This window comes from Cynocephalus volans, chromosome X, assembly GCF_027409185.1.
Source record: "Cynocephalus volans isolate mCynVol1 chromosome X, mCynVol1.pri, whole genome shotgun sequence".
Classification (NCBI taxonomy): domain Eukaryota; kingdom Metazoa; phylum Chordata; class Mammalia; order Dermoptera; family Cynocephalidae; genus Cynocephalus; species Cynocephalus volans.
Window position 1 is genome coordinate 85,690,710 of NC_084478.1, and position 21,967 is coordinate 85,712,676.

The window sequence follows — 21,967 nt, forward strand, 5'->3', positions numbered from 1 at the left end:
TTTTTTTAACTTCTTATGAAAAAATTTCACATACGCACAGAAGTAGAGAGAAGAGTATCATGAACCCACAAAATCTCCCACATTTAACAATTACCTATACATTTTGCCACACTTTACTTCATCTATCCATTTTATCTTTCTTTATGTTGTTACAGTAGTATTTTAAAGCAAATCCTAGTCATATCCTTTTACTGCTAAATATTTCTGTAGTACCTCTAAAGAATTGCTGTATTTTTATATAACTATACTACCATATTGCATCTAACAAAATGAGCAATAATTCCTTATGTCATCTAATACCCAATCCATATTCACCTATCTCCTGTTGTCTCCAAAGTGTTTTAAGTCTCTTTGTTTGAAATAAAATTCAAACAAGGTCCATGCATCAGTGCATTTGACTGTCATGTGTCTTACATTTCTTTTAATCTAGAACAGCTACTCCCTCTTTTCTTCCCTCCTCCCCCCAATACAATTGACTTGTTGAAGAAACATCCATCAGCTGTTCTGTAGAATATCCCTCAATCTGAATTTGTCTCTTTGCTTCCTTGTTGTGTCATTTAACTTGTTGTATAACTCTTATGTTACTTGTAAGTTGGAAGTTAGAGCTAAAGGCTTGATTAGATTTCATTTTTTGTATTTCTCATTTTTATACTCACACAATTGTTTAGGCAAATTTATACAATAAATAAATTGTTTAGTTAAATAAAGCCCATTACATTATTTTTACAGCTTTGATTTAATTGTTCAATAACTGTTCAACAGATATTTAGAGTGCCTACTTTGTGCCAGGTACTGTGCCATTCACCAACAGTGAGCAAGACCGACAGTAGTTCCTAGCTTAAGTGTTGGTTTGAGCTTCCGTTGGGAGTAATTATGGAGTTACAAACTTGACATACATTAATAAGCTTGCATGGAGAGGTCAGGGTAAGAAGCATATTGTCATGATGCTTTTCATATTAACTCCTATCCAGTGAAGAACAAGTGGATGTGGAACTCGTACAACGTGGAGACATCATTAAAGTGGTTCCAGGAGGCAAATTTCCAGTGGATGGTCGTGTTATTGAAGGACATTCTATGGTAGATGAGTCTCTTATCACAGGTATGTTCTTTCAGAGGAGCATGATGCGAAAGAGAAGTGAATCCAAAGTGTTAATGAAAAATAGGCATGAAAGGTGAAGCACTTTTGTAGAAACTGTTAATGAGTGAATTGTGAGCAGAGAATATGAGTTCTTTTTAATACTGTATTAAATCAGTTTCCTCAGATTTACTTTGTGGTTTTAGTTATGCTATTGAAGGCTCTTTTCTCTTGAAGGTTAATTACTAGAATATATAACCAAAGGAAGTTGTCTGAGTCTCCTGTACAGCCTGATAGATTTGGGCAAATTTTCCTGGGCAAATACCTATTCTGTCTTCCTACCCTAAGGATGGGTCTACTCTGAGCTTGGATAGGGCTCCCGGTTTTCTATATTAGGGTCTGCTCTAAGAGAGTAGGCCTGGAGTAGTTTTAGAGATCTTAGATAACTAAGACCAATCTGGAGCAGAACCAAACTAACCCCTTTCCTATCTCAACCCTCAGGATGGTATCAGAAGAGGTTTAGCTTAAGAACCACATGGAAATAACTTAGTATTCTGTGTTTCTGAATATGGGTGCTATTTTCAGTTTGGAGTGGTTCTTAGTTCTGGGGGACTGTCTTACACACTGTAGTGCAATTTAGTGTTCCCAACCCTGGCCCACTAAATTGTAGTTGCAGCACCCCATGCCTCCCCCCAGTCATTATTACAAACAAAAATTCCCTCCCACATTTCTAAATGCTCCTTGAAAAAGGTTGAGAACCAGTTGTGGTAGGACTAGGGTGAAGCTCCAAAAGTATTTGCCAATAAGAGCTAACATATTAGATTTTTCCAGTTGAAGGTATATCCCTGGGTTTGGCCTAGAAGTGACATAAGGAAAAAAGGGAGGGAAAATTTCATCTAGGCATTTGTCCAGATTCTATTTTGTAAAGTGAGAATCTCCTTTCTAGATAATTTTGACAATTGACAAATAATGGTATGTTTCAAGATAGTGATCATTATGCTCCCTAAATCTATGTTTACTCTTCATACAGGGGAGGCAATGCCTGTGGCTAAGAAATCTGGCAGCACAGTGATTGCTGGTTCCATTAACCAGAATGGGTCATTGCTTATCTGCGCAACCCACGTTGGAGCAGACACAACCCTTTCTCAAATTGTCAAACTTGTGGAGGAAGCACAAACATCAAAGGTAACTTAATTCCCTAGGAAAATCAGAAAGTATTTTCTTTAAAGCCTTCTCAGTATAAATCTCGATCTAGTTTTTATGTGTTCCTTTGATTAGTTTTAATTGCATTAATATGAAGTTTATTAAAATATTTCTGTTTGTGCTAAGTACCAAATATACTCTGTATTAAATACCAGAAAAGGAGACTTTGTTATACATATTATTATCACAATTATTATTTTTAATTCTAGGCTCCTATCCAGCAGTTTGCAGACAAACTCAGTGGCTACTTTGTTCCTTTTATCGTTTTTATTTCCATTGCTACTCTCTTGGTATGGATTGTAATTGGATTTCTGAATTTTGAAATTGTGGAAACCTACTTTCCTGTAAGTAACTTGTAACAACTCTTTACTGTATGCAAAACTTTAGGTTGTGAATCTTTTGCATAAGTAAGTGGAAATAACTTTAATAATTGCCAGTATCTTTAAAGTGCTGGAGTGAGAGGGTGATAAGAATAACATTTGCATTTCTGTTAATATAAGATTTCCTTTTGAAAAAAATTTTTACTATAACTTGTGATTTGCCAAAAGCAACTACTGAACTTTTACATTTTATGCTTAGTCTCATTTTCAGCATTTTGCTTTCACAAAGGACTATAGATATATTGAGGAAAACCTCAATATGTCAGTTCTGCCATTTACTACCATCAGTGTGATCTTAGACCACTTAATTGTTCTCTGAGCTTCAGTTACGTAACCTACAAAGAGAGGTTTTAATAATACCCATTCTGCATAACTTGCAGTTGTTGTGAAGATTAGAAAATATAGTATAAACACTTTGGAATTTATTAAATGCTTTACAAATGTATGATAATGTTACTGCCTATTCATCTAGTACTTTGATGGTCTCTAAAGTATGGTATCATAAAGTGGTAAAGTAGACCTGGACTGTGCCTCAAAATAGATAAATAACCTTTAAGTCACTTAACTTCTCTTATCCTCAGTTTTCTCATCTGTAAAACAGGGATAATACCTAGCTTACAGGATTGGAATTAGTACAGGTGAAAGCATACAACATACATAAGACACGTATGATGTATATAAAAGCATAAGCCTAGTTATCTATGTAAGTCCCTTTTTATTCTGTTTCCATATAGGTGTATAACTCTTAGATGAACATTTAAGTATTTGAGAACTTGGTAAGAACCTAGCATTGTAAAACCATTACTACTAAGAAAGTCTTTGTTGTGTTTCTTTATTTTAAAAAAATTCCATGCTGTACACTGTTTCACACTGTTTGTTCCTTCAGTTAAAGAGCAAGTAGAATCATAACAAGTGTGTATCTATTCCATGTTATGGTCATTACTGTGATATGAAAAAGTTTCTTTAAATGATTCATTTCGGTAAGTACATATTGAACAAGAGGACTGTTGAGAAATATTTTGGAACATCTGTCCTTCAGGAGTTTTTCTCACAAGTTCAGGGGGTCTTAGGAGATTTCCCTAAAACTACCAATCATATTTCTCCACATGAACAAACACTTGGTGTGGGTGAAAGCTTAACTAGCAGATATGCATGGTTCACATTGTTACATCTGAAAGGATTTTGTTGAATATGATTAAGCTCCCTTTACATGTCGGGTGATTTTTTTTCATTGTCTTTGAAGAATACTGTGAAAGGCAGGTTTATGGTCTTAGTATGCAAAGATTCGGAATTCCATTTGTTCAAGATCAAATTTGTTGGGAATTATGTCCCAGGTTTGCAACTATTCCTGAAAGTTCCAAATAAAACACTTATTCTCAACGTGGGGCCAAAAATAGAAAAAGTGGAATTTGATGTTCTGTACATTCACTCCATAGTTTCTAACTCTGGAACCATCAAAACTGAAATTTGGATTTAGGACTATCATTTATTTACCAGTTATGTCACAATTTCTTATATTCGTAAAGGACAAAGAAGTGTTTTCTTACTAGTAACAAGACATGCGTGTTGGTAGCTAAGTAGGATATGTGAGTTTGAAATCGTGTTTTCATTTAAATAGGGTTAAGCTTTGTTCCTTTTGTTTTGTACAGCTCTAAATCAATAACCAAAATGTATGCCTTTCTTCTAAAGGGCTACAATAGAAGTATATCCCGAACAGAAACGATAATACGCTTTGCTTTCCAAGCCTCTATCACAGTTCTCTGTATTGCATGTCCATGTTCACTGGGACTGGCCACACCAACTGCTGTGATGGTGGGTACAGGAGTAGGTGCTCAAAATGGCATACTAATCAAAGGTGGAGAGCCATTGGAGATGGCTCATAAGGTAAGACGGTCCCCAGAACTAAGAATTGTTCCATCCAAACTGGCAATAGCACCCCTATTGAGAAACAGAGTTCTAAGTTATTTCCATGTGGTTCATAAGCTGAGCCTCATCTGATTCTGTCCTGAGGGTTGAAGTAGGAAAGGTGTTATTTTGGTGTTGCTCCAGATTGGTCTTAGTTATCTAAGATCCCTAAAACTATTCCAGGCCTACTCTCTTAGAGCAGATCCTGTTGTAGAAAACCTGCAGTCCTGTCCAAGCTCAGAGTAAACCCAACCTCAAGGCAGGAAGACAGAATAGGTATTTGCCCAGGAAAATTTTCTATAGTCTAGGAGGCTTCTAACCTATTTGTGTTTATTGGAACTAGTGCCTGCAATTACAGTGCAGTCTTTGCCTTTGCTTCCACCAGCTGGCAGTTTGCAGCTATGACTTCAGGAATATAATCCTATTGCTGATCTCTCTCATATTAGGATTTCCATAATAATCTCAATTAAGGCTACTTTGACTTCAACTAAAACCATGTTCCTACTAGTATGTTCTTACTAGTATGTTCTTATTTTGAGGATATAAACTATATTCAGATACATGTTATAAACAACATAGCTTAGAAGAAATCTAGAACCTCATCTAGCCAGTGAATGCAGGCTAGTAATTTTTTAGAAATTTTCAATTTTGATATAATTTCAAATTTAAAGAACAGTTGCAAGATTAGTACAAAGAACTGTACACCCTTCTGTATACAGCCGTCAGGCTTCTTTCCTAAGAACAAGGACATTCTCTTATGTAACCAGAGTACAATTTTCAAAATCAAAAAATTAAGATTGATATAATACTGTTATCTAATCTACAGCCCATGTTCTAGTTTCCTCAGTTGTCTCAATAATGTCCTTTATAGCTATTTATTCTCTTGTCCAGAATCATGCTTTGTATTTAGTTGTCATTATCTCTTTCATCTCAGTTCCTTGGGCTATTAATTTTTCAAGTTTCTTATTCCAAATCTACTGTGAGGTGACTGTTCTCTAATTCCAGACTTCTTTTTTTCCTATCTGGGCTGACTTTACCACATTGGTTCCCTGAGCTGTCTCTTCTTAGCCCAAGTTCTAACCTAGACCAAAAGCCAAAGCAACCCAGCAGGTCTTATCTGGTGTTCACTTCAACTTACTTACCTTTTCTCTTGTCTGCCTACTACTCAGATTTCCCCAAGAATCCATAATCCATTAATATTGACAGCCTTTCCTTTTTCCCTGAAGGCATTAGAGGTATTTCTTAATTCCTATTAACAATCAACCCTTAACAATTAGCTCTACTTGTTTAAAATATATTCAGTCATTTAGCATAATTAAACAGTTGAACTTTTGCAGGGGATGAATATTTCTTTTCTTGTTCTTCCTTTTGTTCTCCCAAAGACAGTCAGTTTATGAAGTCAAATTAAGTCAAAAGTCAGTTTATTAAGAAACAAAATGCAGGTTGAGTATTCCTTATCTGAAATGCCTGGGACCAGAATTGTTTCAGATTTCGGATTATTTTCAGATTTTGGAATATTTGCAGATAACTAGTTGAACATCCCTAATCCAAAATCTGAAATTCTCCTTTGAATATCATCTCATTGCTCAAAAAGTTTGGGATTTTGGAGCATTTTCGATTTCAGATTTTCGGATTAGGGATGCTCAACCTGTAGTAATCTGTCAAAGCGAACCTTTTTCTCATTTCTGGAAAGGTGATGTTAAGGATTATCAAGTGATAGAGCTGTATTGTATTTTAATTTTCTTACAGGTAAAGGTAGTGGTATTTGATAAGACTGGAACCATTACCCATGGAACCCCAGTAGTGAATCAAGTAAAGGTTCTAGTGGAAAGTAACAGAATATCACGCAAGAAGATTCTAGCCATTGTGGGAACTGCTGAAAGTAACAGTGAACACCCTCTAGGAGCAGCTATAACCAAATACTGCAAGCAGGTACATTTTTTTCCTTGTTTATTAATGTAGTCATGTCCTGTAGGAATCACCCAGATCAGACTTATACTGGTATTTGGCTGTGATTTACATATATGGTTGGTATGAGGCTAAAGAGACTTGTATTTTTTCATTTAATTTTATATATCAGTTTCTTCATACAGACAAATTTAAAGATAAAAACAGAAATGAACTGTAATCCTACTTCACAGATAACTCCTGTTGACATAAATCTTAAAATAGAAGTAATACATGTTTATGGCAGGAAAATTCAGATCAGAGAATTACGTAATGCCTCACTCCCTGCCCCCTTCCATAATTCTTCTCTCCAAAGTTTAACAACTGTTAACCTGTTAATAGTCTTTTTAAATGACAACTTTATTGAAATATAATCATATACTATGAAGTTCACCCTTTTAAAGTTTACAATTTAATAATTTTTAGTATACTCACAAAAGTGCATAGCTGGTAACTGTTTTTAAGGCATACACCAACATATATATATTTATCATTTTCTAAACTTTACACAGAAAGGTCACACAGTGACCAGTCTTGCTTTTTTATTTTATTAAATTAATTTTCCATATCAGGAAATACAGAGCTGCCTCATTGTTTTTAATGGCTGCATTGTATTCTGTTGTATGATTGGTTTTTTGGCTTGTACTATGTACATTGAACATCCTTGTCAGCTTTTGCAAGTCTATCTCTACATTAAATGCCTATCAGTGCAATTGCTAATAAAAGGATGCATGCAGTTAAATTTTGATGAATATTAATAATGCCCATATGATGAATTTTACCAGCACCCATACAACAGTTATACCAGTTTATACTTGCACCAAAAGGTGTTCATTTCCCCACATTCTTACCAGTACTTTAGTTTTTCCAGTTTAATAAGTGAAAAATATTTACTTGTTGATGGTTTTCTTTGCATTTCCTTAATTATGAGTAAGGTTGAGTCTCTTTTTATATGTTTATTGGGCATTTCAATTTCTTTTTCTTTAACTTGTCCGCTTGTATCCTTTGCCTATTTTTCAATAGGGTTGTTTGTCCTTATATAAGTTCATTATGAATTAGCTCACATTAATTTTACACTTAATATGTGGCAATTTCTACTATTGGTGTTACCATTTCTTTATTTTTTTTCCTTTTTACGTATTAACTGTTACTGACCTGGCTTCTTTATACCCAAATCACACAACAGAAAGGATGAAGATATAAAGAGCCAGGAAACAGTGACCTTCAGAATGCTTTGGCTTGCTAAGAACACAGAATCAGACTAGAGAGCCCTCTGGTAACTAAAGGCCCTATTCTTTGTTACCCTTTGCCCTGTACTGAATAGAAAACCTAACTTGACTATAGAATTAAGAATTTAACTTGTAATTTTTTCCGGGAAAGGGCAGAGAATATTGGTAAGCCTTCCATGTTTTCTATAAATTTTAGAGAGTGGAATTCAAACAAAGGATTCGGAGGCTCTCCTGTAACGTTGAATGTCATGCTCAAGGCTCTATTCCTTCATCCTTATCAAAATCCACTGTCAAGTAGGCAAGGATAAGTGATGGTTTTATTCTAAGCATTTAAGCATTTAGAATTAACCAGGCATATAGCATGTGTCTAAACATTTAGAATTAACCAGAAGTAATCTTTGATCTTGCTAGTGGATGACCTTGAATTCTCAAAACAACAGAGGAAGTACTTCTGTTTCTATTTGTTAGGAGCTGGACACAGAAACCTTGGGTACCTGCATAGATTTCCAGGTTGTGCCAGGCTGTGGTGTTAGCTGTAAAGTCACCAATATCGAAGGCTTGCTGCATAAGAATAACTGGAAAATAGAGGAAAATAATATTAAAAATGCATCCCTGGTTCAAACTGATGCAAGTAATGAACAGTCATCAACTTCGTCTTCCATGATTATTGATGCCCAGCTCTCAAGTAAGCTAATTTACTTTTAGTACCAATTATGAGGCAGTTACAAACAGATGTCTAACTTTATAACCCCGAACTGTTATATAAGAAACATAACTTGGAATCATGATTTCATTCTCAACTGAATTTTACCACATGCCTTCTGATCAGTTCACTCAAGTTACTCGAGAGTATTTCCCAATTGTGCCCATTGATACCACTATAGGTGATGATGTCTAGCCTTAGCTGATCTTCCATGATCCTTTTCTCACTACAACTACTCCCAACATTTTATATCTTTCACAAGATCCTGTGATCCTCTCCCTCGTCACCTCTGTAAATTACCTTATTTTTCATATAGAAAATTAGGGTTCTTGGGCGTGTGTTCTTTTAAATATTTTTTACCCAGAATTATTCCTTTTTCAGGAGAAGAGGTATCCCTCATCTTGCCTAATAAATCTCTTCGTGTTTGCTCTAGATCCCACCCTCTCTTGATTCCTCAGGGACCTCCCTCTTTCTCTTATGTTCCCTTGCTGCTTTATTTTTCATCTCTTTCTGTAGTAGCTTCTTTTCCTAGATGTATAAATATTTCTTCCATGAAAATCACTATATTCTCATCTAGATTCTGTCCTTTCCCATCTATATTCCCATTTAGATTCTTTCTTTTCCCTTATATCTAAGCTTCTAGAAAGAGTAGTCTAAGCTTCCTGAATTCACTTAATCTCTGCAAAGTCATGCCTAAGTTCACTGCAGTTTGGCTTCTGCCCCATCCATATTATAGAAACTATTCTAAGTCCACTGATGACCGCGGACCTCAGTGCCCTCTCTAGTGGTCACTTTTCAGTCTTCATTCTGCATGACCTCACTTTGAGTGTTGACCATTTCTTCCTTTCTAAAACTCTTTTCTCCCTTGATTTCATGATGCTGCTTTCTTGAGATTCTTCTCTCACATCCCTGGCTAATCCTTCTCATTCACCTTTGATTCCTCTTTTCTCCTGCTCTTAAATGTTGGATGTCCCCGGGGTTTTGTTGTCTTCTTTTCTCACTTTGCATACTCTCTCTATGTGATCTCAGGCTCATCACTTACTCTGCTACCCGTAGTTGTCCACTTACCACTCCAAAATCCATATCGCTAGCCAAGGCCTGTTTCCTGGGCTTCATGTTGATCAATCTGTCTGCCCCCAAAACATGATCTACCCACCTAAGTGTTACAGCACCTCCCTACCCATTTGTGCCTGAGTGATTTTGCTAACATACAAATCTGATCCTGTCACTTTCTGATCGATACCTTTTATTGCTGTGGTTTATAAACTATTTTTGAATCATGGATCTTTGGAGGAATATGATGAAAGCTACGGACCCACCCTTCAGAACATTTTTGTTTCAAGAGGTTCACATATGTCCTGAAGTCCATCTATGGGTCTCTGTTAAGGATCCCAGATTTAATGGTTCTCTCTCTACTGCAGGAAAAAGTTCATTTTCTCTGAACTTTGTTCCCCATGATATGTCTCCTGCCTCCCTACATCACCCATCTTGTCTTTTTCCACTGCCCCACAGGTACTCTGTGTTCCATCCATACCAAACTACTTACAGTTTTTCCTTATAGTGTGCCATTTCCTGATTATTAGATTATTTCATTTACTATTTTCTCTATGTAATATTCTTGTCCCAAAATGGCTTGTGAACTTACGCTTATGTTTCAAGACCCAGCTCACATCTCTCTTCAATGACTGACATATGCTGGTAGAGATATTTGCTCTTCTTCTTGAGTTAATAACCATACTTAATCTCTATTAGTGTACTAGGCATACTGCGTGATAATTATTTGCCTGCTTGTTTCTACTAGTCTGTGATTTCTTTATTTGTCTATGAACTTCTAATATCAAGCACACTGACACATAGGAAATTCATTTGACAACTTTTTTTTTTTTTCATTGAATCAAAATCGATTATACATATTTTGGGGGTTGAACGTTGAGATATGTTGATTAAATCGATATTACTAGCATATATATTGTTACAAATCGTAATTATTCTTTATGCCCCTTGTCCAACATCTCTCCTTCTCCCATTCCCTTCCCCTCCCCGCTCTAATTGCCCTAGATTTCTTCTCTCCTTCTGAAATAATAATGGTCACTCTGTTAACTTGTTGCCTAGATGATCTGTCCAATGCTGAGAGGTGTGATCAGGTCCCCCAATATTATCATAGAGCAGATGCTTCTGTCACTCTGAAATGGGTTTTGTGGAAAGAGACATCCTCTTCTTTTCTTTGTCTCTGCTGGTGACTCTCCTTGTGTGAATGCACTCCAGTGGTTGGCGGACCCTCAGTGTGGTGGCTGTGGCGTCTAGCCACTTTTGCAGCAGTCATGGTTATTGTGGTGGCTGTGGTGGGCCACCCATGTGGAGGTGCTGTTTTTGGCATGCTCCTTGGCACTGGCAGTATGCCTGGTTGTGGGGTGTGTTTGGTCCCCTTCTCCATGCCTCTGGTCCCTGGGCAGGCCCCAAGGTGCTGGCGCCATGTGCCTGGTTGTGGGAGGAGGGTCTGGTCCCCTTCTCTATGCCTCGGGTACTCAGGTGGGCCCTGAGGTGCTGGCGTTTTGTGCCTGGTGTGGGAGGAGGGTCCAGTCCCCTTCTGCATGCCTCTGGGCCGGGCAGGCCCCGAGGTGCTGGCCTGGTGTCCCTGGTTGTGGGAGGGAGGTCCAGTCCCTTTCTCCTAGCCTTGGGTCCCTGGGTGGGCCCTGAGGTAAAGGTGTGGTGTACCTTGTTGTGGGAGGAGGGTCTGGTTCCTGGCTCCATACCTCGGGTCACTGGGTGGGACCCAAGGTGCTGGCATGGTGTGCCTGGTTGTAGGAGAGAGGTCCAGTCCCCTTCTCCATGCCCTAGGTCCCTGGGTGGGCCCCAAGGTACTGGCATGGTGTGCCTGGTTGTGGGAGAGGGGTCCAGTCCCCTTCTCCATGCTTCAGGTCCCCAGGCTGGCACTGAGGCACTGGTGCAGTTTGCCTGGAAGTGAGAATGGGGTCCGGTCCCCAGATCCAAGCCTCCAGTTCCCAGGCAGGCCCCGAGGTGCTGGTGGTGTGCCTGGGCCGGAACTAATTTTTTGTCCTCTGCTTCTAACATGGGGGAACTTCCTGTGGAAACCAGTACTTGAGTGTGTGGTTGTTTAAATTGCTACTTTGCTGCTGTTTCCCTAGGGAAGGATTTTTGTGCAGCTCAGGGTTTAATGGTTGACTTTACAGGTACTTCCGACTCTCCAGAGACCCGGTGGATCTGTGTTCTGTAGAATCTCTGATCTGGGCCTGAGTTTTTTCATCAAACTGTACCACATGCAGTTCTGCATTCCTGACCAGTCTCCTTTGAGTGGTCCTGTGCTGACTGGGGGGCAGATCAGCTGTCCTTGCTGTGTCCCAGTGTTCTCCCGGTGGGCCTGTCTCCCCCACCGCCCATGCTGCAAACACTTCCCATGGGACGGGCCCTGCGCTGGTCCCTTGCGATGACTCACCGGCCTCTGAATGGCTCCCTTTTTTCAGATGTTCTGGCTCCTTACTCCTGCGTGGGTCCACGTGAACCCTATTAGTGGTCTTGCTGTCCTGGGGGCCACCAAGGCCCTCTTCTCCCCTGCTGCCTCCGAGTAACTCCATCTGAAGGGCACAGCTGCGGCTTCTGCCAGCTCCTCCATGCGCTCAGCAGCTGAGCCTTAAAGCAGCCACGGCCCTAAATGGTCAGAGCAGCTTTTTCTTTCTCTCATCATAGTTTCTCCCGACTTCATGCACTCTGTAGGTCTCTCCTCCTCTTCTCCTGAGCTCCAGCTGCCCCGGCTTGGCTGATGTTACATTTTTATAGTTGTAAATTTGGTTGATTTGTGGGAGAGAGTGGCACTGCGGACCGTCTATTCTGGCATCTTGATTGGATCTCCTCATTTGACAACTTTTATTGAGCACCTGCTATGTGCCATGTACTATTCAAGGAACTAAACCATTAGGAGTGAGCAGGTTAGACAAAGTTCCTGTCTCATGAAGCTTACATTCTTGGTGGGAGAACACAAAGACAGTGAGCAAATAAATAAGAAAATATAGTATATCCGATGGAGATAGTGTTATGGAGGAAAATAAAGCAGGGGAAAGGATATAGGGAGTGCTGGGAACAGTGGGTCCTGTTTCATATAGGGTGAACATTGTAGGCTTCTCTGAGAAGGTGGTGTTTAAGCAAAGACCTGAGGGGGTTGAGGGAAAAAGCTATGTGAATATCTGTGACAAGAACATTCCAGGCAGGAGGAATAGTAAGTACAGAAGCCTTGAGTTGGGAGTGTGCTCGACTTCTTTGAGGAACAGTAAGGAGAACAGTGTGGCAAGAGCAGAGTAAATAAGAGGGAAAGGGGTAACAGGCGAGGTCAGAGAGGTGGTGTGAGACTAGATCATGTAAGGACATAGAAAGGACTTTGGTTTTTACCCTGAGATGGGAAGCCATTTAATGGTTTTGAGTAGAGTGGGGACAGAATCTAACTTAATGCTTTAAACGTGTTACTCTGGCTGCTCTGGTAAAAATACACTGTGGAGAAGGGGGTTGGGAGCAAGGGCAGAAGCAGGGAGATGAGTTAGCGGGCTGTTGCCATAATCCTGCTGAAAGATAATGGTGCCTGGGACCAGCATGGTAACAGTAGAAGTAGTAAGAAGTGGTCATATTCTAGGTGTGTCTTGAAGGGAGAGGTGACATTTTCTCATGGACTGGATATATGGGGTATGAGAGAAACAAGAGTCAAGAATTATGCCAAGGTTTGTGGCCTGAGCAGTTAGAAGGATGTAGTTACCATTTAAATAAGATGAGGAAGACTATAGGAGGGGTATTATTGGGGAAAAGATCAGGAGTTCAGTTTTGTACATGTTAAGTTTGAGTACCTAGTAGGTATCCAAGTGGAGATGTCATATAAATGGAAAGATCAAGTAGGCAGTTGGCTACACAAGTCTAGAGTTCCAGGAAACAGACTGGGTCAGAGATATAGATTTGGGAGGCATCTGTTTGTAAATCTATGGTGTCCAGTGTAGTAGCCACTAGTTACATGTGGCTATTTAAATTTAAATTTAAATTTATTTTAATTTACAATTCAGCTTTTCAATCATACTAGTCCCATATCAGTGCTCAATAGCCACGTGTGTGTTAGTGACTATTGTATTAAGTAGAGCAGATTTCCATCATCATAGAAAGTTTTCTTGAACAGTGCTGGTATAGATGGTATTTAAAGCCATGAGACTGGAGAAGAACACCCAGGTGTGAGAGTAGATAGAGCGGGAAAAAAGAGTTAAAGACTGAGCCTGACAGCACTATAAATTATGAGGTCAGGGAGATGAGGAGGGATCGGCAAAGAGGACGAGAAGTGGTGAGTGAAAAGGTAACTGATAAGAATGTGGTGTCCTAGAAGCCAAGCAAAGAAAGTGTTTCTAGAAGGAAAGAGTCAACAGCTGTGTTAAGTGGTGCTAATAAGGCAAGTAAGATGAGGCTGAGAAATAACCGTTAGGTTTATTAAAGTAAAGGTCACTGGCATACTCCCATACCAGCCAGCCGCCAAAAAAAGAAAAAATCACTGTTTATGCTGTATGAACAATTCATTGGAGTAGTAGAGACAAAAGCATATTGGACTGGGTCACAAGGGACTGGGAAGATATGAATTGGAGAGAACTAATGGAGACAACACTTTTGAGAAGTTTTGCTAAGTACAGAAGCAGAGAAATGTAGCTACAGAGGTAGGTGAGATCAAGAGAATTTTGTTTTAAAGATAGTACAATGTACAGCAGAGACAGAAATGTTGATTATGCAGGAAAGGGTAGAATTGTTGGACAGATGTTCTAGAATAGGCAAAGCAGGGCGATCTAGTGCACAAGTGGAAAGGTTGGCCCTAAATAGGAGCAGGGTCAGTTTATAATAACAGAAGGGAAGGTAGATTATATGGACACAGCAGGCACATGTAGTTGGGTAGATGTGGCAATGAGAGTTTGTGGAAGTTCTCTTCTGATTGTTTCTATGTTCTTTCTAAAGTAGGAAGCGTAGTCATCATCTGGTATGAGAATGGGGGAGGAGAAGTTGGATATTTGAAGGGAGAGGAGAAGGTATGAAATAGCCATCTAGAAGAAATGGAGAATGAATGGACTAGGGAAATATAGTCAAATTGCCAGACAGCACTGAGGGCCCACTTAAAGTTAGTTTAAAATGAGACATCAACATGGTTATATGTTTTTGTCCAACCACATCTACCAATGCACAATAATTATTTTGAATTTAATTGAATTGCTATGGAAGTCCAAGGGGAAGCCTCACCAAAAAAGTAACATTTGAACTGGCTCTTGAAGAATATGCTGGATTTGCTATTTGGAGAGGAGGGGTAAGGACATTTCAGGTAAAGGCAGCAACATATGCAAAGGCCCAGAGGCATGGCAGAGCAGAGTATGTTCCTAGAAAATTTGAAAATCACTGTTGTAGGCTGTGTTCTACCAATACTACAGTGTAGAGACTGTACAAGGTTAGATAGAAAGAACTTGCCTCATGGGGTTATTATAAAGATGAAATGAGCTCACTGAATGTTATTTCTGTACTTACTTTCAGATGCTCTTAATGCTCAGCAGTACAAAGTCCTCATTGGTAACCGGGAGTGGATGACTAGAAACGGTCTCATCATTAGTAACGACATAGATGATTTCATGACTGAACATGAGAGAAAAGGTCGGACTGCTGTACTGGTGGCAGTTGACGGTAAGGTTTTCCACTCAGTTATTATTTTATGTGTATTTTTGAGAAACTTCAGAAAAATTAGTTTTGAAAAAGGTAATTCAAAAGCAGCTTGAATGCAAAGTGAAAATGTTAGCAACATATGATTTTTACTGATTGATTAAAAATTCTCTTGTATCTGCCTAACTTTATTTTATTTATCTATTTATTTTAATATTTTTGTTTTTATTTATTTATTTTTAGCCTATGTTTTAAATGAAAGCTAGTAAAGAATTGTTTTAAAGCCTAAAAATAACATAACAGTAAAATAATAGCAAAATAAGATAATATTCATAATCCTATCATCCCAACAGTGTCAGTTTTAATTGCATATATTCCATTCCTGGTTTTGTTGATTTATATTTACAAAATTACAGTAGTAGTATGTATACTATTTTTTAATGGGTACATTTTATTGCATGTAAATTTCACCTCAAAAATTGAATAAAAATTTAAAATTCCTCTTACACATACTATTTTATCATGCTTTATTTTACTTAATAATATTTTCCTGTGTTGCTATATAAACATCTTTGAGGCTTTAGGTGCTTTCTCTTGTTAAATTATTTCTTAGGGTAAATTTCTACTTGTGAGATTAATTACTCAACATTTATAATCCTTGTTAAGTAAGAAGGCAGTATCTTACTATGGCCTTTTTAGGTCCAGGAAGAAGCAGAGAATACCATTTTACTTTGTTTTTTTAAAAGGAGTAAAATAAATACTTGCAGTAATTTTTTTCCCAGTATAAAATGCCAGTTTTGTCTCCATTCACACACCCCACACACATTAAATAGAAAAAAGTATTGGTTTTCAGTTTCATTTGCCTTTAAATTAGCTAAAGTATTTGGGCCCATTGGCAAATACCTGTCTAAGGAAAGAAAAAATGTCTTTTAGTATCCAGTAAGATCTCTCTTTTCTTTCTTTCTTTTTTTTTTTTTTAAGATCTCTCTTTTCATTTTCCTATTACCACCTTCATTAGTAACCCTTACTTTACTCTGTGAAATTTTCGTAACCAAATATAGAGGTTTGTCACAGGGTTTGTGGCCTAAAGTCTGTGTGGGCTTAGAGATATTTTGAGTTAAGTTAAGCCCTGAACAACTTTACTTAAAATTCATTTCTTTCTGAAATTTTAAGTCAAAATATTATTCTGCTTTCACCGGATTCCAAACTCTCTTATTTTCTGCTTCTCCTAACTTAGATGAGCTGTGTGGCTTGATAGCCATTGCTGATACAGTGAAGCCGGAAGCAGAGCTGGCTGTCCATATTCTGAAATCTATGGGCTTAGAAGTAGTTCTGATGACTGGAGACAACAGTAAAACAGCTAGATCTATTGCTTCTCAGGTAATTGGTTTACTTAATTGTTGGGCTGGGGGTATGTGGTAACTTCTAATGCTTCACACACATTGTATTTCTTGCCTTCAGATGCTAAGAAATTCCCAGTACCTATTATTTTCATTACATTGAGTAGTCCTATCTGGTTCCTTAAGGAAGAATTAGCATGCTATGCTGGAAGGACTTTGGGCTTTGTGTGTTACTAGTCTAAGTAAAAAGATATTTGCTTAGCTCATGGGATTCTTGAGTGACACTGTGCATCAGTTTCTGTTGATGCTTCCTTTGAAATGTTGCTCATATTCTTCACCAGTGTTGCCAGCCTAAGCCGGGCTCTCGTGATCTCATGCCTGAAATACGGCAGGAGCTCCACACATGTCCCTCTCTACTCCACCCTGAAAGCCATTGATGGAACCATTTTCTTAAGGCACCACCTTGATATACCATTTTTCTGCTCCTGACTCCCACATTTGCCTTACCTCCAAAATTTTTCAATCTTTTCTACTTTGGAATGCCTTCTCCCCTCTTCTAGCAAATAACATGAGAAATATATGAATACATTCTTGTATAAAAAATACAGAAAGATGTAAAGTAAAATGTTTGTCACCCTTTTCCCATGCTTCCTATCTAGTCCTAATCCCCTCCCCCCATTTTTCATATGCATGTGTGTTCATATGCAAATGCATAGTTCTGGTATTTTCAACATCAATTGGACCATTTTGTACAGATTGTTTAGTAGTTTGCTTTTTTTTTTTTTTTAAACATAACAATATGCCTTGGAGCTTTGTCCATGTCTGAACATATAAAGTTATTCTATTCTTTCTATACTGCTGCCTGAAACTCCATGGTATGGATGTATAATAATTTATTTAATCATTGTCCTAATGATGGACATTTAGGCAGTTTTAAAAATTTTGTAGTTGCAAACAGGGCAATAATGAACATCCTTGGATGTGCATCTTTTTGTATATGTATAAGTCTGCTTAAAATGTAGCTAGAAGTGGAATTGCTAGACCAAATGATGTGCACACTTTAATAGATGCTGCCAAATGCCCTCCAAAAAAACAGTATAATTTACACATCCATGAACGGTGTGTGAGAGAGCTCATTTCTCCACATCCTTGCTATCACTGGATATTATCAGTCTTTTAAAATGTGGACATCTGGTGGTTGAAAAATGATGGCCCATTATTGCTTAGTTATGTTTCAGGTATTCAGTATCATTTCTTGAAACAAATTGATTGAGTTTATTTTTCTCACGTAGGTTGGCATTTCTAAGGTTTTTGCAGAAGTTCTACCTTCCCACAAGGTTGCTAAAGTGAAGCAACTTCAAGAGGAGGGGAAACGGGTAGCAATGGTTGGAGATGGAATCAATGACTCCCCAGCTCTGGCAATGGCTAATGTTGGAATTGCCATTGGCACAGGCACAGATGTAGCCATTGAAGCAGCCGATGTGGTTTTAATAAGGGTAAGTCGTGTATTCTGATCTCTGAGGAGTGTGAGACTGCCCTACACCATCAGTGGTAGTGTCATAAAGTATATCTAGCACAATGATTCTGCACTAATTCCCATGTTCCCAACCATCGAGACTGTGAGAATCTGGGGTGGCAGTATGGGAAGTCTTACTAGTTACTTCCTGACTTTCTCAACCCAGCTAAGCAAGTGATGAGAATTACAAGCCTCTGTTACATAAAAAATAAATTTAAAAAAAGAATTACAAGCTTCTGAAGTGAAGAATAAGATTTAGGAATGTATTTATAATAAAATTATCTTTGGGCTGAGCCCGTGGCACACTCAGGAGAGTGCGGTGCTGGGAGCGCGGCGACACTCCCGCCGTGGGTTCGGATCCTATATAGGAATGGCCGGCGCACTCGCTGGCTGAGTACCGGTCACGAAAAAAGACAAAAAAAAAAAAAAAAAAAAAATTATCTTTGACAAATATTTGCTGAGATTTAATTCCTGTTCCAGCATACAACCCTAAAAGTGTTTTCAGAACCCTCAGAAAATTTTCTGAAAATCATCTTCCAAAGCTGACTCTAGGTTTTAGCAATAGCTGAGATACTTAGTTAATTCACATATTACTCTAAAGTGTACATAATCTTCAATATGCAGAGCATCAAATGCAAAAGTTGCTAGTTAATTTAGTCTTTTACTAATATCATAAATATTTCTGTTCTCAGAATGATCTTCTGGATGTAGTGGCAAGTATTGACTTATCAAGGAAGACAGTCAAGAGGATTCGGATAAATTTTGTCTTTGCTCTAATTTATAATCTGGTTGGAATTCCCATAGCTGCTGGTATGTGACTTAATTAGTATGGCTTTTTCCACTGAAGTTATTAGAGACCTACCATATTGGAAGTTTTAGTTTTCTTATTATTAGCTTTGAGCTTAGTTTTTGTATGTAGACTGCTGGTGTGGTGACAGGTAATGTTAAAATCAATAATTTTAATTTTCAGCAGTGTTCATATATGAACATCCTGCCAGGTTTCTTTTCTTTTTTCTTTTTTTCTCCAACTTTATATTTATAAACTTACATAAACATTGGAAAAAATGGTACATTGGCAAATCTGTATACCCTTCACCTGAACTCACCAGTTGATAATATTCTGCCACGTTGTTCCATCTTTTTCTCCATATACTTGCACACACATTTGTATCTACTTACGTAATCATTTATTTATTTTTTTGCTGAAGAGAAAAAATTTACCTTTAATCTCACTACCCAAACACAATCACTGTTAGTGTTTAGTATATTTCCTTCCAGTTTTTTTATTCTGCATCAGTTTTTGTCTTGTTAAGTAGTTGTGATTATAGCATACCGAGAATTTTCTGCTCTTCACTTAATATTCTATTATATTCAACAGGTATTTTTCTTAGGTTGATAGAGCAGATGAGAGAGATATTGAGCAAAGGAATATGACCAAGAAAAAGCAATTTAGAATTGTTGAATATGCATATGAGAATCTCCTGAATTTAGGGACATGGTAGGAGTTAGTAATGACAGAAGAGAAATAACTATCACTTTCTTCTTGTTCTCTCTGGCTTGAGAGCCAAAGAAAGACATGAAATGACATGAGAACAATTATAAAGCAGTTTATCAAGAAGGACACAAATGCTGAGAGGACAAAGAATAAGAGAACAATCTAAGTCCCGTAAGATTAATTTGTGGAGCAAGTGATTTTTAAAAATTCTACAAGTAATATATGATTACTGTAGAAAAGATAGAAAAATACAAATAAGCACATTAAAAATTTAAAGTACAATAAATCTATTTCATCCCCATCATATGAGCAATATTAAAATATATGCCCAAAACAAGTGTGGATGACTTTGTAGAACATGAACTCTGTACGCTACTGGTGGGATTGCAAACTAGTGTAGCCACTTTGGAGAACAGCCGAGGAACATCCACCTAAAGTTGAGGATGTGCCCGTGTTACTACCCAGCAGTTTTACCCCTAGATATATAGCCTAGAGAGATTCTCAAACACAGGAACAGGGAGATAAGTACAAGAATATTCACAGTAACACTCTATCAATGACAAATTGGCAACAAAATAAATTGCCATCAAGAGGATAAAATGCTGAAGAAATATCAAACAGAAATGATTTCTATGTATGTTTTAAAAACACATTGGTAATCTGTTTAGTACTGTCTAACTAACCCAAAATTGTTTCCTAGGAGTTTTTATGCCCATTGGTTTGGTTTTGCAGCCCTGGATGGGATCCGCAGCAATGGCTGCTTCATCTGTTTCTGTAGTACTTTCTTCTCTCTTCCTTAAACTGTAAGTACAATGGCTTGCTCTTGTTAGTATTTCATATTCCTTTTATATCCATAGTTAGTCTTGGTAGGTTTTATTGTGTTGATCAATGATAAGCCCAAACTGTTCTTAGTCATAAGAATTATTGTTAGCTAATAACTAATAATAATTACCTATGTAATTGGCACTTCATGTAGTTTATGTACAGCAACCACAAGCACTGAGTGGGGTAAAATCTAGTACACTGGCTCTGAGAAGTAGGATTTCTGATCATGTGACTGAGTCCTCACAATTCATTTTGAGCTACTTTCCCAGCAGTGACCACCTTTGTGCATTTTATATCAGTTAAATCGCCTGCTTTCGTTTGTTGTGAGTAACAAGCATCTAGTCCACATTTGGTTATTTCAAACTGGTGTGTGTGTTTGCATGTATTCAGTTACAGAAAACCAAGTTATGAGAATTATGAAGTGCATGCCCGGAGCCAGATAGGACAGAAGAGTCCTTCAGAAATCAGCGTTCATGTTGGAATAGATGACACCTCGAGAAATTCTCCTAAATTGGGTTTGCTGGACCGGATTGTTAATTACAGCAGAGCCTCCATAAACTCACTGTTGTCTGATAAACGTTCCCTAAACAGCGTTGTTACCAGTGAACCTGACAAGCACTCACTCCTGGTGGGAGACTTCAGGGAAGATGATGACACCGCATTGTAAAAGGCCGCTGAGAGCACTGCTAGTTTAACTTCTTATGCACTGACACAGTATTCATGAAGTCACCTTAGTTTTTCAAAATATTGTTGAAGAATTTTATGTTGGTCTTACGCTCTTATATTAGGGATTCTATTTGAGTTGCATTTGTCTAATGGCAAAAATATCTTTTTCCGGGCATCAGCTCTGAACCTACTAGCTTTATTTAAACTGAATTTCTTGTACTTTTTGTTTTCACTAGCAACAGATAAGGTAGAGCAGTGAGGTTTACAACAAATCCTACAAGTAGAGATTGCTGAATTGCTGCTAAGTGATAGATATTTTTTTTTGACCAAAAAAAAAAAAAAAAAAAAAAAAAAAGCCCCAAAAGAGGATAATTAAAAATTTAAAGATTTGAGAGCATGACCTTTAGGATATTCTTGATCCTGTATCCCTGCCCCATTGGGGAGCAATGACTTTCAAATCACTGTATAAAGCATGTAGTTTTAGAAGGGAAACAGTTGAAACTGTTCAAAAATAGATGTGCCTTATTTATTGCAGGCTTTCTTTCCCCTCTGCTCTCCCCACATCCTTGTCCTTGCAGTTGCTTTGTTAGATGCTCCAATGTGTCTTTTATCTTCTTTCGAGTGAGCCAAGTTTAGGTGCTTTTTCATTGATAAAAATAACTGGCAAAAACTTTTCCAATATCTTGTTCCCTTTTTTTTGTAGCTCAAAAGACATTAAGGGTCTGCCGGGTTCCCTGCCTCACATCTTTCCATTGCTGTAAAAAATTATATTAATTCTTCCTTCAACCTCACTAACTCTGTGCTAGATTTCAGTTCACTCCTGCTGAGTTGAGCTCTAAGTTATTCTTAGTGCAGTCTATCAGTCTCAGTCCAGAAACTTAACACTTTGAGTCCCTTCTACTCAAAAGATTTTCAGAGATTAACACTACTATCTTTAACATATATGGGTCATATAAAATTACCTGGATTCACTAAATTTGCCTTTTTTGGATACAATACAATCACTTTGCTAAT

The 21,967-nt window shown here is 37.9% G+C and overlaps 1 protein-coding gene across 1 annotated transcript in view; it reads left to right on the top strand.

The window, feature by feature from the left end:
- The window catches only part of ATP7A (ATPase copper transporting alpha), a 79,521-nt gene extending 57,569 nt beyond the window's left edge, over window positions 1–21,952 (top strand). Inside the window, exons 11-22 of the mRNA XM_063085111.1 lie at window positions 972–1,099; window positions 2,106–2,260; window positions 2,488–2,622; window positions 4,348–4,542; window positions 6,313–6,495; window positions 8,208–8,424; window positions 14,989–15,135; window positions 16,349–16,491; window positions 17,744–17,947; window positions 18,660–18,777; window positions 20,163–20,265; window positions 20,678–21,952. Coding sequence (XP_062941181.1) covers window positions 972–1,099; window positions 2,106–2,260; window positions 2,488–2,622; window positions 4,348–4,542; window positions 6,313–6,495; window positions 8,208–8,424; window positions 14,989–15,135; window positions 16,349–16,491; window positions 17,744–17,947; window positions 18,660–18,777; window positions 20,163–20,265; window positions 20,678–20,954 — 2,005 coding nt within the window. The 3' untranslated portion in view covers window positions 20,955–21,952. The remainder of the gene's footprint in view (window positions 1–971; window positions 1,100–2,105; window positions 2,261–2,487; window positions 2,623–4,347; window positions 4,543–6,312; window positions 6,496–8,207; window positions 8,425–14,988; window positions 15,136–16,348; window positions 16,492–17,743; window positions 17,948–18,659; window positions 18,778–20,162; window positions 20,266–20,677) is intronic.
- The last annotated feature ends 15 nt before the right edge of the window (window positions 21,953–21,967 follow it).